We start from the raw sequence: 13167 nt of genomic DNA, 5'->3' as shown, positions 1-13167 counted from the left end.
AATAATACAACACATTGGAATTAATCAGGATAAAGTATTCCCGAGCCTCCATTTGAAAGTTTTCTAAAATAGCTGCAGAATTTCATTTAATTCAAACATTGTATTTACACATTCGGAACTCCCTGGGAAGTTCCTGTTTCGAGTTTGGCAGCCCCGCTTCCGAAGGTGCCTCCCCCAACTCCCCCCTCTGTGTCCGCCCCGCTGCTGCGCGGCTCCGCCCCAGCCTGCCGAGGGACTCCCCAGCTGCCGCTGCAAGTTCTGAGGCTGGGATACGATGTCCTTGAAAGTAGCGGCAGGGTCTGGGGAGCTCATTTTCTATGTGAATGGCAGGAAGGTAAGTGCTGCTGGGAGGGAGAGTGGAGAAAGAGCGGTTGCGGTTCCAGAAGTAACCCTGAAGGGTGTGGGCACAAATAGGATCTGGTTTCCTCAGACTTATTCACAAGAGTATGACTGAATCCTCAGACGAAGCCTCTGGAATGCAAATCACTCTCCTAGTATCACTTTGGCTAGCTAACTTTCGTGCATCTAGCAAGTGCTGTTAGAAGGGGAGAAGCAGCAGAGGAGGAGAAGTGGTTATTTGGTTTATGTGGCAAGGTTTTGGTAGCAGGGGGCTGCAGGGGTGGCCTCTGTGAGAAGAGTCCATAAGCTGCTGCATGTTAGATAAAAGAGCTAGTTTCAGCTGGCTCTAAAGGGACACACCTCTGGCCAGAGCTGAGCCAATAAGCGATGTTGTTTGCGCCTCTGTGAGAGCAGATTTAAGAAAGGGGAAATAACCTGCTGTGTAACAGCAGCTGGGAGAGCACGGAGCGAGAACCAGCCCTGGAGGGCCAGAGGTGCTCCAGGAGCCAGAGCTGAAAATCCCCTGCGAATGGTGGAGAGGCCCAGAGTGAAGCAGACTGTCCCCCTGCAGCCCATGGTGTACCACAGCACAGCAGATTTCCTTGTTGCAGCCAATGGAGGAGCCCCTAGTGGAGCAGGTGGATGTTGCCTGGAGGAGGCTGCAGCCCGTGGAGAACCCACACGAGAGCAGGCTCCGGGCCAGAGCTGTAGCCCCTGGAGAGGAGCCCACGCAGGAGCAGGGGATATGGGGGGATCTGCTGTCCATGGGAGACCCATGTTGGAACAGTTTGCTCCTGATGGACGGCCCCCATGGTACAGACCCATATGGGAGCATTTCTTAAAGAGCGTTTTCCTGTGGGAAGCCCATGAAGGATCAGTTCAGGAAGAATGGCATCCTGTGGGATGGACCCCATGTGGAGCAGGGGCAGAGAGTGACCGTGAAGGAGTGGTAGAGACAAAGTGCTACAGACTGCAGCACCCATTCCCTTTTGCCCTCTGCCACTTGGGGGGAGGAGGTAGAAGAGGGCAGATGAGAGGAAGGTGTTTTTAGTTTGTTTTCTTTGTTTCTCAGTTCTCTAGCTTGTTAGGAATTTCTCTAATCTCTCTGTACTGAGTCTGTTTTGCCCCTGACAATAATTGGTAAGTGATCTCCCTGTCCTTATCTCAACCCTTGAGCCCTTTGCATCATATTTTCTCCCCCTTTCCCTTTGAGGAGGGGGAATGAGAGAGTGGCTGTGGTGGAGTTCAGCTGCAGAGCAAGGTAAATCCACAATGTGGTTAAAACATTCCACAGCCCTGTTGAGTTTGGGGGGGTAAAAAACTTCAAAGTGAAGTGGACTTTAAACTGGCTATCAAAGCTGGGTGGTGAGCAAACTAGTTTTTCATTTGTATGTGCCTAGCTTCTCATTTTCAATGGTTGTTGGAGAAGAGATGCACAGAGTCACACCAGCAAGTCAACAAGACCGAAGTGCCAAAATCTGGACTAGTGGCCATCATAATGATAATACTGCAAGAGCAAAATTAAGCTTGTTATTGATTCAATGTAACTGGAAGGAAATGGCTGATTCTAAGCAGTGGAATAAACAATCCTCTAATGAAATAAGAATGTAGGCATTTCTGATGCTCTGTTGTTGGTCTGTTAAGGCAAGCGCAAGTTTATGTAAATAAAACTGGATGAAAAGTGATTCCTGCTGATAGCCTTAGAAGCTTCCTCTAGTGTTCATCTCAGTAGGTTAAAGTACCAGAGAGACTAAAATCTGCAAATCATTAATTCTTTGTGCTATGCTACCTTTATTGTAGCAAAGTTCTATCCCATTTTTATTTTTAGTATGGTTGAAGGTCAATTCCCTCAGCATAACCTTTCAAGTAAGCAGCATTTATTTTTAGTAGATCCTGGAAACATTATCTGTCTGAAGAATTTCTTACAAGTCCAAACTCTCCTGTGGGCATTGCAATAGGGGGTAGCTCTATGAGAGGAAACCAGAGAAGGACTTTTTTCTGGCTTTGTGGGAATGTAGCCTGTGCCCTGAATTTTGAAAAGTTTTGCTTTCTTAGTTAAAGAAAGGTTTTCATTTTTTACTGCAGATAATAGAGAAAAATGCTGATCCTGAACAGATGCTGCTGTCTTATCTGCGAAAGAGACGTATCCTTTTCTTGTTTTTTCTTGAAGTCACTCAGTTGAAAGTCTTATTCGAGCAAAATTCTCATAAATGATAATCGAAAGGTTATTTACGAGCTTAAAGAAGCTGTGACTTCCTTAAGATAAAGCAACCATATTAAATGATGTCCTTCTTAAGCCAAATACTCTTCAGTGAGCTGCTGTTGTTTTTTTTTTAGCCTAGTTTCCTAAACAAATAAGAGCTATGCCATTTATCACTATGTGCATGTGTGTATTTATCTGTTTCTAAGAACCTTTTGGCTAGTGTGAATAAAACTTGACAGAGTAGGCATCTCCAAATTGTGTAAAAGTCTCTTTGTGGAAAGAGGAAAGACCTTGTGATAAGAGCCTAAGTCTGTTGGAATTTTGAAGTAATCTGTTAACTTCTTATGATAAGCATTCCAAACAGATTTCTAAACCTTAAAAACAAACAAAAACCAGGTCTTAACAGCAAGTAAATACAAGTATGTTTTTTAAAACAGGAGGAAAGAAAATAGATAAAGCAGAAGTTCAAAGAGCTAGAGCTTATACCCTGCCTTAATTTTTTTTTTACAAATTTCTCTCCTGTCTTGGTATGTCCAAATTTCAATGGCTTTCTCTGTTGCTACAAATTCTGCAGCAGTTTCTTTTCCTCTATTTTTATTTGCCTTTTCTGAGGCTTGTTTATCTGTCTGCTTTCAACTGTTAGCAATTTTCCAGAACCTGCTGTGCCACAGGCTTATTCCCAGTATTCATGAAGCTGTTGTTTACTGTTGAGTAACACATTATGTGTAGGGACTGTCAGCCAGGAGCATGGACCAAATGTGAGAGTGCAGAATCTCCCCTGTTTGGCAGCTTCCTAGGCTGTCTCCTGAAACATATTACCAGAAAGCAAAATGACATATACCATACACTAGAGAATTCACACAACAGAATGTTTTTATAAACTTTAAATTTTTAAAAGAAAAACTTAAGTTGAAACATCTTCATTACTGGTCAGTCGTAAGGAGGAGTCTGGTGAAGAATAGGTTGCTATAGTTCTGGTAATTAGGAAATCAATCTTCATTAACTTGTAACAACTTCAAGCTCCATTGAGCTATATAACATGGCTCCATACCAGTTCTATCACAAGAGTTGTACTTCATTCGTTAAAGCACATTTGTGAGTGAGATTATCTAGGTCCCATGCATATTCTGCACTGACTTGCTCTGGCACCTTGAAAAATCATTTAACCTTACTGTATCTTTGTACTCTCCTTATAAAACAAGGATAAGATTAACTTGTTTTCTGGAGCTAGTTAGTGGTTTTACCCTACAATTTAAATGTCAATTTATTCCTGTATTCTGTTGCTTATGTCTGTATAATAGTGTGTCATTCTCTAAGATGTATCTGTACAACTGCGGCTGAGATCACTCAGCTAGCCAGACTCGAGGTACTGATTCTTTTCACAGCAAACTTCCACACATAGCTAACTTAGCTAGGAGGACAGCTAATTTCTTAAACAGCCAAAAATGAATGGCATGGAGCAAAAATATAGGTCAGAAATAACTTATGCTGATGCTGCCAAAATTTGTATAATCCAAAATGACTGAGTATGAGGAAATTTAGTGTCTTCCAGTAATGTGTATTATAATTGCAACACACAATATAATACTTCATTAAGCATCCTGACTTTTTTTTTTTTTTTAGGCTAAATGCCATAGAAATTGGCATATTAGACCACTGTTAGTAACTGTAAGGCCCAGTGTAAATTAGCAAATAAATAGAAGAGTAAGAAGGGAAGAAACTGTATCTTAAAATGTACTGGTTATATCTGACAGGTTAGGATGTTAGTGAAAGGGCTCTGTAAAGCATTTTGCAGTGGAAAAAGTAGTAGAGCTTAATTAGGTGAGACCTTAAAACAATGTATGTGTGTCAGAGCATTATTTCAAGTGAGGAGTGCTAACCCCCACATTGACAAACAACTTTTCACAACACATTGTTAAAAGCAAAGGCAGCTTGTTTCCCCCTCCATCATTCTCTGCTCCTGGCAGAAAGCTCTCTTTCTGCAACTTGTTCCAACTGTGATATTCCTCAGACCTCTCTGTGTACTAATTCCACTTGCTAGACCAGCAGAAAAGTGACCCAGGAAAAACAGGGGGTAGCTATCAGCTGGATGAGTGACTCGGTCACTAATTAGCTCATCATTGATCAGCTCATGGAAGGGGCTGGTGAGAATAAGAATTGGTGCAAGAGGTCTTGGGTTTTTTCCAGTTACTTTTCCAGTGGCACTTCTGGGAAAACTTTGGATGTTTGTTTTAGAGTCCTGCTGGATATATAACTAGTTTGCCTGTTACGAGTTTTTTCTTTTCATGTTTTCACTTGTAGAACTTTTTCACTTACTGTTTCTGACCCAACTTACTCCTTCAAAAGAATTCAGAATCGAGTTTCCCATTTCCTTGTGAACAGGATTTTGTTTGTTTTTCCTTATCTTAAATCTTATTTTCACTGAAAATTTTAATCCAGTATAAGAAAGAATCCAATATATATGCTATTGTACCTAACCAATTATATATTCCATAAAAGTTCAGGAAAAAAGATGGTCCTCAAGCTTTATAGAAGAATAAAGGCCAAGATGAAACTTTTTTTTTTTTTCCCTAATGGTAGCACTTTTCAGTCCGTCTTACAGGAACTAAGTATGGCTGTGGAGGAGGTGGCTGTGGTGCCTGTACGGTAATGATATCAACTTATGAGCCAGCTTCAAAGAAGATACGGTATCCTTAACAGAAAATTTGTAAAGCTTTATGCAAAATTTTATGACTGTAAATGTAGTTTCCAGGTATGAAACTTGAAAAACAAACAAACAAAAACATTTGTAATATATGTGTTTTTTAGTAAAAGAATCCAAAAGGAAGAGCTGCTTTAATCCAGAGAAGGACATGGTTTAAAAAAAAAAATCAACTGTTCGTTCAGCTATAAATTTGTTGAAATGCTTAATTTGCTAATACAACCTGACAGCTGCTGTGAGGAGTTTTCTCTTTAGGAAGCATTAATTTAACATCCTTTGTGCTCACCACAGGAACATAGCTTCTCCCTGTAGTTCTGTCATATAAGTGGTGGGAGAATAGTGCAGCCAGAAGTGTGAGTTGGATCAGCCCAGCCCTCTAATACTTAACTCCCTCTCTTCCCCCAAAAGAGATTTCAAAACTCAAAAACAGTTTTGTTAAACTAAAAGCAGGAATAAATTACATTTAAATTGAAAAAACTTTAGTCAAATTGTTAAATAGTAACTGTCATTGTCAACGGAGTATCTTTTCAGGTGTGTGTGGGGGTAGGATATCAAAATGTTCTAGTTGTTCCTTTAGACAATTGCATTATGTTGGAGTACAATGTAAATGAAATGTTTAATGTTATTGTAAGTGTTAAAATTAAAAGAATTATAATGATGCTACCAAAAAGAAACATTTCAACTAAAGTAAAACAAAACATTTTATTGTTAATGACAAAAAGCTTTACAGAATTTTCATTTTGGTACATTGTTCCTGTTTAGAATGATTTTTATTTTTATTTTTTTTACATTAGAATTTCCTTTGGGTCAGAAAGTTGGTTTTCAAATTATCAGCAATAATTTTTTTCTTCTTTCAGAGGACTACACCAACTCTCCCTTCCCCACCTTCTTCATCCAAAACACACTTGAAAGGTTGATTGTGGGCAGGAGAAATGAGAGGGCAATTAGAAAAGACTGAAGTATTAGGGAAGATGTAAATTCTCCAGAACTGTCAATATTATGTCCTTGTAGGTACAGTCTTCGTACTGGGGACAAGAAACACAGCTAGTAAGTAATCTCTTCTATAGCGCTTACTCTCTTGTCATTCCAAATGATGGTAATGACTGCTTTGTAAGTATAAACTAAGTCTTACTTTACCACAAAATAATATTCAGATGTGTTTAAGTTCTTTATTCCCCTTAATGTTCCAAAGACACTACTCAGCAAATGCATGCTTGCTTCCTATTTGCTCCTTGTATGGTGTGGCAGTCACCACAGTGGAAGGTGTTGGAAGTACAAAAAGCAGGGTTCATCCAGTTCAGGTGAGAACGCATTATCATTGTGTAAGAAGATTATTGATTTCTTCCTTTGTATGGGCTGGCTTGAGTGGCAGTGCATGGGAATCAGGGCATGCGTATTTCATATGTTGCTTATTCCCCCTGATAAATGATAACAGAAGACAACATGAGTTTCTGATGGTTGGTTGATCAAGACTGATGATGTGTAGCTCATGATGGACCTTGCAGTAATACTGACACCCTGATCAAATAGTTGGTACATAATAATTGTTGGAGTGAATCAGGCTTACCATTCCATTTGAGGTAATGACACATCTTGGACAATGCCCTTTAGCTGATGTTTTAGTATGGAAGCAAAAAAGGCAAAAGCCCACTGAAGGTTAATTAGCTTCCTTGGTGATGTGTGTTAGGGTTTCACGCCCAAAATAATTGCTCTTATTTGGAGCTTAAATTGTTTTCCTTAAGAAGTCTGATTTACCATCAAGAAAGCATTTAGTGTAGGTTTCCTGTATGTGAGAGAGTTTATTAGAAAGGTGAAGTACATTGAAAGGAGTGCCATTTGTGGTGTTATATTTCAGGAAAGGCTTGCCAAGTGCCATGGCTCCCAGTGTGGTTTCTGTACCCCTGGAATGGTGATGTCCATATACACGTTACTAAGAAACTACCCAGAACCAACTTCAGAGCAGATGACTGCAGCTCTGGCTGGTAAATATTGCCACTTTTAATTTGTAGGTATGTCAGTGAACCATTTTCTTCTGATACTTTGCATATACAAGCACAAGTCTGTGTGAGTACACATGCATGTGTGTACTCTAAATTGCGCTTCCCAGCAGAGTTGCTACTGGACACTGACATTTTATTTCCTGTCATTCTTTTATCGTGGAACATGAATCATGGACCTGTGGATTGCTCAGGGACAGGTGTTAAAAATATCCTCATATGCATCTTCTGAAGTGTTTTAAATTAGATGTGCAAAAATGACAGTACACTGGAGAAGAAGCTGCCCCTGAAAGTTTCTGAGATACTATTACATCTGGAGTTGAGAATGTCATAAACCTCACAGGAAGAGGGTCCCTTTGAGGTAGGGATAAAACAGTCTAATAAGGTAGAGATGTATGCAGGCCATCTTTACTAAGGGCAAATGTGAACATTTTTTGCAGGTAAAATATGTTTTCTATTATTAGAGTTATAATGGACTCAGACATTTCATGTTACTATGAGATGAACTAGATGGAGGTATAATGCTAAGCTTCACTATTAAAAATAGGTTGGAGGAAAGGAAAAACATTTTGAGTGGGTACAATCTGTTGTCTCCTGTTTGCTAAGATGTAGTCACTGTTCTTTCTAGTGCAGCTCTCAAGTATCTCATATTCCCCTTGAAACAACAGCCTTTTCTCATGGGAGCTGCAGGGTCTTAAGTCTAGTGACATAGTGATCTTTTTATGTCTTTCAGAGACCAAAAACTTTATTTTCAGCCTCAAAGATCCAAACCTCATATAAAAGCATTTTACACCCACATCTTTAGAACAAAGGCTTTTTTAAATTATTTCCTTTTTTTTTTTTTTTTTTTTTTTCAGGAAACTTGTGCCGTTGTACTGGATATAGGCCAATCCTAGATGCCTGTAAAACCTTTTGTAAGGTGAGGAGTAGTGATTATAGAAGTTTTATCATAACTTTGTTGTGATTATTAGTACTCTCTTAAACTACAAATACATTGTGCCTGTTAGTACCCTCAGTATGTTTATGAACTAATGTTTTAGTTCATATGTTCCTATGGAGATGGTGTATGAGGAGCATGAATTATTATGAAATATAGCATTTAGATTAGAAATTTAGACAGATTGCCCAGAGAAGCTGTGGATGCCCCATTCCTGGAAGTGTTTAAGGCCAGGTTGGATGGGACTTTGGGCAGCCTGATCTAGTGGAAGGTGTCCCTGTCCATGGCAGGGGGGTTGGAATTAGATGATCTTTAAGGTCCCTTCCAACCCAAACTGTTTTATGGTTCTTATATACAGGCCATGAAGATTTTTAATAAGACCATGTATTTTTCCTCTGTTAAGAGATGCAAGTCAGAATCACAGAATCGTCTAGGTTGGAAAAGACCTCCAAGATCACCGAGTCCAACCTCTCACCTAACACTAACAAGTCCTCCACTAAACCATATCACTAAGTGCTACATCTAAACGTCTTTTGAAGACCTCCAGGGATGGTGACTCAACCACTTCCCTGGGCAGCCTATTCCAATGCCTAACAACCCTTTCAGTAAAGAAGTTCTTCCCAATATCCAACCTAAACCTCCCCTGGTGCAACTTTAGCCCATTCCCCCTCGTCCTGTCACCAAGCACGTGGGAGAATAGACCAAACCCCTACCTCGCTACAGCCTCCTTTAAGGTACCTGTAGAGAGCGATAAGGTCGCCCCTGAGCCTCCTCTTCTCCAGACTGAACAATCCCAGCTCCCTCAGCCGCTCCTCGTAAGACTTGTTCTCCAGACCCCTCACCAGCCTCGTCGCCCTTCTCTGGACTCTCTCAGGCACCTTGATGTCCTTCTTGTAGCGAGGGGCCCAAAACTGAACACAGTACTCGAGGTGCGGCCTCACCAGAGCCGAGTACAGGGGGACAATCACTTCCCTAGACCTGCTGGCCACACTGCTTCTTTTGCAAGCCAGGATGCTGTTGGCCTTCTCGGCCACCTGAGCACACTGCTGGCTCATATTCAGCCGACTATCAACCAGTACTCCCAGGTCCTTCTCTGCCAGGCAGCTTTCCAACCACTCATCTCCCAGCCTGTAGTGCTGCCTGGGGTTGTTGCGCCCCAGGTGCAAGACCTGGCACTTGGCCTTGTTGAACCTCATACAGTTGACCTCAGCCCATCGGTCCAGCCTATCCAGATCCTCCTGCAGAGCCTTCCTACCCTCGAGCAGATCGACACATGCACCTAACTTGGTGTTGTCTGCAAACTTACTGAGGGTGCACTCAATCCCCTCATCCAGATCATCGAGAAAGATATTAAAGAGAAATAAAAAGAACCTCTGTTGCCCTGAGAAGGGAGTCACCTACAACAATCACCCTTCTTTCTTTCTTAGTGGAGGCAGTCCTGAGGCGTGGAGTCAACTTCCTTGCCTTAGGCATCCTCCTGGGTAGACTGTTAAACTCATCCTCACCCACCAGTCTCTCAAGCTCCAGGCCTCAAACCTGTTGTGTAAGGGCACCTGGGAAGTCTGAGCCGGTAGGAAGGGGGGTTGCCTGCGACATCAAGCAGGGACCTGGTTCCATTCCTCCTCGTCTCCTGGGTCCCCTCCCTCTGCTCGGCAGGGCAGGGGGTCCACCACTGTTTGGGGTGTCTCACCTCAGTGCCTTTCCTTCAGGCCTTGCAGGGAGTTGCTCCACCTGTCTATCTCCCACTCACTCCCTGATGATGAATAAGGTGTCTAGTGGCCTAGCTTGTTTATTTAAATAAAAAAAAAAAAAAAGGAACTTGGTATCTAGCATGGATTATGAAGAGTAATCCAAAGTAACTACATGTGTTTTATCATGGGTCGATACTGGCATAAATAATATGTCAGAGACCTGCAATGAAAGAAATGGGAGACTGAACTGTGGATAGAAGAAATAATGTTGAATGTGTGTTCTCACAAGGTCCACCAAATTTCATATAACATGAAATATTTTATATTAAGGACTTCAACATCACAAGATTTTAAGATATTTTTGGATATTGTTTCTTTTACACACAAATCCTTCCGATGCAGTTAATTATTAAATGTTATCCAGAACTTCATTGAAATGTAAGGAGAGACTCTTAATGGCTCAAGCAGTCTTTAACTTAGTGCCTGTCTGGGCACTATTTTACTGATAGAATGTTCCTACTTTAGGAATCTGTTTGTTGTCAAAGTAAAGCAAGTGGAAAGTGTTGCTTGGATCATGAAGAGGATTTGTTTGACAAGGAAGAGAAGGTAGGATTTTAAGTATTTTAACTGTACAAGTTGGATATAAAAACTTACAGAAAAAAGTCTTGCATTGTGTATTTATTGTAACTATTCAAGATATAGGCATATTCTATTTATACCCTCCACCTTATTCACCTTCCATAATATTACAGTTGTTATATATAAAGTCAGATATTTTATTATTCCTCACAAGAAATTTGGAAATATTTCTAAAAATCAAGGCTTCTATGTGTATTTTTTTATGAGAAGGAGATGATGTAGCAATCATTGCATTATGCAAAAAATCAGGGCATATGTGGAACTGTCTAAAACCAACAAGTGATGATCTGAATGTAACCACTGATCTCTTCAGAATCTAACCGTTGGCTTGAATCCAATAAACTGCTACGTTCCTAAAAAATAAGTCATGATTGTAGTGTTATAAGAAACCTTTTATTCATGTATGTTTGACTTCGTTCTCAATTTTCTTTCAATAATATCTGATCTACTTCTCTGCCTTTTGGATTCTGTAGGTTGGCATGAAACCAGCTACTTTCTTACAGTAGGACACCATGAAGCCTGTAGTTAGTCTTTCAGTTACTTGCCTCTATACTTGCTAATATGCACATTTATGTTAGGAGTAAACTTTAAGAAACTGTTATGACCACTTCCTTCACCTGCAGCTTCAAATGAAGAATGGTAATTTAGCACAAAATCTGAAAGATAATGGAATTGCCAATTTTCTACTGGCTTCAGTGGGACCATTACAGGGTTTTTTTTGGTTTTGTTTTGTGTGGAAATAAGAATGAGAGAAAAAAATAGATCTTGTCTTTGCTTGTTTCCTGTCTTTTTAAGGTTTCCACTAGACTATTTTCACCAGATGAATTCCAGCCCTTAGATCCCACTCAGGAGCTTATATTTCCTCCAGAACTAATGGTAATTTTTGCTACTTACAGACTACTCTTTAGTTCTGTCTTTTCCTTCGTAGTAGTCCATAGTTCAGGACTCATTCTGACGTCCTGCTTAGCAGTGATTCATCAGAAAAATATGTCATATCATTCTGGATTGATTTTTAATGTTATTTTTTCCCCCAGTGATCTCATTGAATAATCACATACAAAAAATCATATCGGGAAGCTGCAGAATTAAGCATTAGGTGAGAAGACAAAGTAACCTAAAGGGAGTGTTCAGTGCAGCACCTGAATGTACAAATGCTTCCTAGTAAACTGGCAAATACTTTTTATCTAACATTGGCAAAATAATACAGTTTCCCCATTTTGTGGCTTAATAGTTTTGCTGGTCTTCTCTATCAAAAGTCAGCCTTAAATGGCTAGCCAGTCTAGGGAGTGTTTAGCTCCAGTGATTCAAGTGGGGCAAAGATATAAGGACACTGGAATAGAAATTCTCAGTAATCCTTGATTATTGAGAGCAGTATATGCCCTAGAAAAACTAAAAGCTGCTTCCTTTGCATTATTGTCAAGGTATAGATTCAAAGCCAAATTCTCTATAGCTAGCTGTCTGCTTACAGAGAAAAGTTGAGAACTGTGAGATAGGTGTTCCTGCGTATGTATTTGTACCTACACCAGTTCACAAGGTTTTTCCAATTGATCAGTAAACAGTGCTAAAACATCCAGACACATCCATGTGTTTACATAAAGGAATGTGGCTGCTGGTGTCACTGGTGACCTCCAAACAAAGGGTGCAAACACCTCCCTAAGTATTTTTAATTACTTTTTTATTAACTTCAGCAATTGCATGATCTACTTGTACTTTTGTTTATCTGTGGGCTATTTATTATATTTATCATCAATCTGGTCTATCAGCCCATTGGACTTACAGTCAAAATTTAAAAAAATAACCAATGTGCAAAGGACCAGCCTAACAGTCCCCCTTCTGTGCATTTTTGAAGGATTAAGTAGAATTACCATATTTTAAGAACTTCTTTTTACTTCCAGTCTAATGTCATGTCTGTTAGACCCTGCCACCTGTCTCTGTGTCTAAATATGTAAATCTGCTATATTTCTCCATCAGAGAATGGCTGAAAATCAACCAAAAAGAACTCTGGTTTTTCACGGGGAACGAATGACATGGATTTCTCCTGTAAATTTAGATGAATTACTAGATCTGAAAGCTGCCTACCCCAAAGCACCTCTAGTTGTTGGGAACACCAGTGTGGGTATGTATGATCTGAATGTTTTCTGTTGCCATTGTTTCAGTCTCCATGGGAGGAGTGGGACTATGTTTGTCATTCATTATATGTTTTTATCTGTAAGCTTAGGCTCCTCTATGTTGGAACTGCAGTTATGGAATATGCATTTATGTCTGTGCCTTCCCATTTGGTAGGACCTGAGATGAAATTTGGAGGCATGTTCCATCCAATTGTTATTTCTCCAGCAAGAATCCCGGATCTGAATGTGGTGAAGAGCACGGGTGATGGTCAGTAGACTTCTCTTTGTTTCAGACATGGGAGATTCCTCTGCAGTAGGGGATGCTACTCCATTCCATCATGCTGAAGGTGTGAAGTGTTGTACAATGATCTTGGCTCTCCAGTCATGCCTAAGCATGCTTGGCTGTTTCCTGGATCAAGGTGGCTGTCTGTAGCCACTGTCCCAGCACATGGTATGGTTTTGTACCATGTTATGTTGCATAGCATAGAGAACCACAGAATGTTAACAACAATGTACAATTGTCTACGTTAGAAAAAAAGTCTGTGATTCAAC

General features: G+C 40.3%; 1 protein-coding gene across 3 annotated transcripts in view; it reads left to right on the top strand.

Annotated features, from left to right (window-relative positions):
- The first annotated feature begins 203 nt into the window (after window positions 1–203).
- Window positions 204–13167, top strand: part of AOX1 (aldehyde oxidase 1) — a 42679-nt gene continuing 29715 nt past the window's right edge. For 2 of the 3 annotated variants that reach the window (XM_035571560.1, XM_035571570.1), the window contains exons 1-10: window positions 204–334; window positions 2425–2482; window positions 5133–5229; window positions 6436–6544; window positions 7099–7225; window positions 8098–8159; window positions 10394–10474; window positions 11303–11383; window positions 12479–12623; window positions 12791–12883. In XM_035571560.1, coding sequence (XP_035427453.1) covers window positions 275–334; window positions 2425–2482; window positions 5133–5229; window positions 6436–6544; window positions 7099–7225; window positions 8098–8159; window positions 10394–10474; window positions 11303–11383; window positions 12479–12623; window positions 12791–12883 — 913 coding nt within the window. In that variant the 5' untranslated portion in view covers window positions 204–274. The remainder of the gene's footprint in view (window positions 335–2424; window positions 2483–5132; window positions 5230–6435; window positions 6545–7098; window positions 7226–8097; window positions 8160–10393; window positions 10475–11302; window positions 11384–12478; window positions 12624–12790; window positions 12884–13167) is intronic. The other variant, XM_035571579.2, reaches the window with a different exon arrangement.

This window comes from Cygnus atratus, chromosome 6, assembly GCF_013377495.2.
Source record: "Cygnus atratus isolate AKBS03 ecotype Queensland, Australia chromosome 6, CAtr_DNAZoo_HiC_assembly, whole genome shotgun sequence".
Classification (NCBI taxonomy): Eukaryota; Metazoa; Chordata; class Aves; order Anseriformes; family Anatidae; genus Cygnus; species Cygnus atratus.
The sequence above is the reverse complement of the archived record's forward strand: the minus strand, read 5'-3'. Positions and strand labels throughout refer to the sequence as shown.